The 2,627-nt window shown below is 54.9% G+C and overlaps 1 protein-coding gene across 1 annotated transcript; it reads right to left on the bottom strand.

Moving 5' to 3' along the window:
• Window positions 1–787: 787 nt before the first annotated feature.
• Window positions 788–1,595, bottom strand: Gng8 (G protein subunit gamma 8). The gene is made up of 2 exons (XM_004672641.3): window positions 1,512–1,595; window positions 788–916 (listed from the first exon to the last, which is right to left on the bottom strand). Exons 1-2 carry the CDS (start codon window positions 1,593–1,595, stop codon window positions 788–790), a joined length of 213 nt encoding a protein of 70 aa, XP_004672698.1.
• Between the last annotated feature and the right edge of the window lie 1,032 nt (window positions 1,596–2,627).

Below are 2,627 nucleotides of genomic sequence, written 5' to 3' on the forward strand. Positions count from 1 at the left end.
TGAGTTTGAGCCCAACCTGAGACTACAGAGTGAGTTTCAGGTCAGCCTGGGCTAGAGTGAGACCCTACCCCGAAAAACAAAGAAACAAACAAAAACTTCCAAAACATCTTAATCAAAAAAAAAAAAAAAAAAATTACTCCCCCACCCTTCCAAACCAGAATTCCAAACTGTATATGTCCCGCAAACCAAGGTTCTGTGCTGTTTAAAACAATCAAAGGTTGGGAAGATGCCTCAGTGGTGAAAGGCGGGACGCAGGTTCAATTCCCACGACACCCATATAAGTGGGGTTCAAAACGTGGTGCAAGCGTCTGGTGTTCATTTATAGTGTGGCAAGAGTCCCATACACAAAATACGCAGATAAATTTAAAATTTTTTTTTTCTTTTTTTGGATTTTCGAGGTAGGGTCTCACTCTAGCTCAGGCTGACCTGGAATTTACTCTGTAGTCTCAGGGTGGCCTTGAACTCATGGCGATCCTCCTACCTCTGCCTCCAAAGGTCTGGGATTAAAGACGTGCGCCAACACACCTGGCTAAGATTTTTAAACATTTTAAACAGTCACTATTTGGTTCATCTGGGGGAGCTCGGTGACGGTCCCGGCTCTGAATATTTATTGCCTGATGGCTTTAGACTATTACATCCACAAACACACACACACACACACACACACACACACACACACACACACGCTCGGAAAGAAAGCCAAGGGACAGGAGCCTCATTTTCCCCTAAAACAAGGCACCGCCACAGTCACCAAGTTTATTGGGTTCGTCCTTTGCGAGGGGAGGGCTCAGAGCAGGACGCAGAAGAGGCGCTTGTCGCGGAAGGGGTTCTCGGCGGCGGGGACCGGGGTCACCAGCGGGTCGTCTTTAGCGTGCGTCTCGCAGAAAGCCAGGAGCTCGGCCGCCGCCTGCGACACCTGCAGGCGCCGGGTATAAAAAAGCAGTGGTGGCGCACGCCTTTAATCCCAGCACTCGGGAGGCAGAGGTAGGGGGATCGCCGTGAGTTCAAGGCCACCCTAAGACTACAGAGTGAATTCCAGGTCAGCCTGGACGAGAGTGAGACCCTACTTCGAAAAAGAGAGGAAAAAAAAAAACAACAAAAAACAACAAGCCCTGGCCCTTGTCCTCCTGGGAAAGGGAAAGGGGGGCTCCCAAACCCCGCCCCCGCACTGACCCCGCCCATCGCAGGCCGTGTCCACTCCCTGGTCTCGCCCCTCCCCACAGACCACGCCCCTCGCCTAGGTCCGGAGCCGGTGCTTTGCCCCACCCCTGTTAAGCCACGCCCCCTCACCGGCCCCGCCTCTGCTCTCCCTGCCCCGCTCACCACCGGGGCCAGGACCCTGATCCCGGGTCAAGTCGTGCCTTGTCCATCGCATCTGGCCACGCCCCACTCGTCCTGGCCCCGCCTTAGCATCAGGCCACACCCCTGACCAGCCCCACCGCCGGGTTCTTGAGTGACTCCTCCCCCCACTTCAGTTCCGGCAGCCCCCCAACCTCAGGCCCCTGGGGCACCTTCATCCGGTCGATGTTCACCTCCAGCTTCAGCTGTTCCACAGTCTTGCGGGCCTCGGCGATCTTGGCCATGTTGTTGGACATGGCTGCAGCAGGGAAGGGGTTAAAACCGCCAGGCGGCTGGAGAGATGGCTTAGCAATTAAGGCATTTGCTTTTGAAGCCTAAGGACCTAGGTTCGATTCCCCAGTACCCACATAAGTCAGTTGCACAAAGTGGTGCATGTGGCTGGAGTTCCTTTGCAGTAGCTGGAGGCCTTGGTGCGCCCATTCTCTATCTACCTGCCTCTTTCTTTCTCAATAAAATTTCTCTCAAATAAAATATTCTTTTGTTTTTTTTTTTTTTTTTTTTTTTTGGTTTTTCGAGGTAGGGTCTCACTCTGGTCCAGGCTGACCTGGAATTAACTCTGTAGTCTCAGGGTGGCCTTGAACTCATGGTGATCCTCCTACCTCTGCCTCCCGAGTGCTAGGATTAAAGGCGTGCGCCACCACGCCCGGCTCAAATAAAATATTCTTTAAAAAAAGAAAAGAACAAAATACGCCAGGCGTGTGTGGGGGGCTGTGGGCCGAGACACCTTTGGAGCCCAGGCAGGAGTGGGAAGTGGGACTTGGGGTAGGGATGGTGTGTGGCGCCAACGGAACAATGAAGAGGCGCAGAGTGGCGGGCACGGGAGGCACAGGAGGCTCACACAAATGGAAAGCTGAGCGGCAGGTGGAGGAGGGAGCATTGGAAGGACAGGGCCACAGGTGTTTGATCAGGATCTTGGGATCCAGGTGTCCTCACCCCCCAGGGATAGAGCCAGGAAAGGGGGGCCTTCCCCAGGCCAATTAGCGCTGGCTCCCGGGAGGACTGAGAATTAAGATCGCGGCGGGAGGGGCGCAGAGGAGGCCTCATTAGGGCCTTAGCAGCAGCTGCCCCTCTGGCACCCTCAGGGAACACCTCCATCTCAGCTCCAGCCACCTCAAAGGCTCCTCTCCTCCTTAGCACACAGGGTGAGGGTTGGGATGTGTGTGGGGGGGGGATGATCCAGCCAGCCAGGGAGAGGGGCAGAGAGGAAGGACAGGGGGCAAATGGAAGGCCAAGTCAGGGACAGAAGAGGCAGGCGTGGGGAAGGAACA

This window comes from Jaculus jaculus, chromosome 14 (genome assembly GCF_020740685.1).
Source record: "Jaculus jaculus isolate mJacJac1 chromosome 14, mJacJac1.mat.Y.cur, whole genome shotgun sequence".
NCBI lineage: Eukaryota > Metazoa > Chordata > Mammalia > Rodentia > Dipodidae > Jaculus > Jaculus jaculus.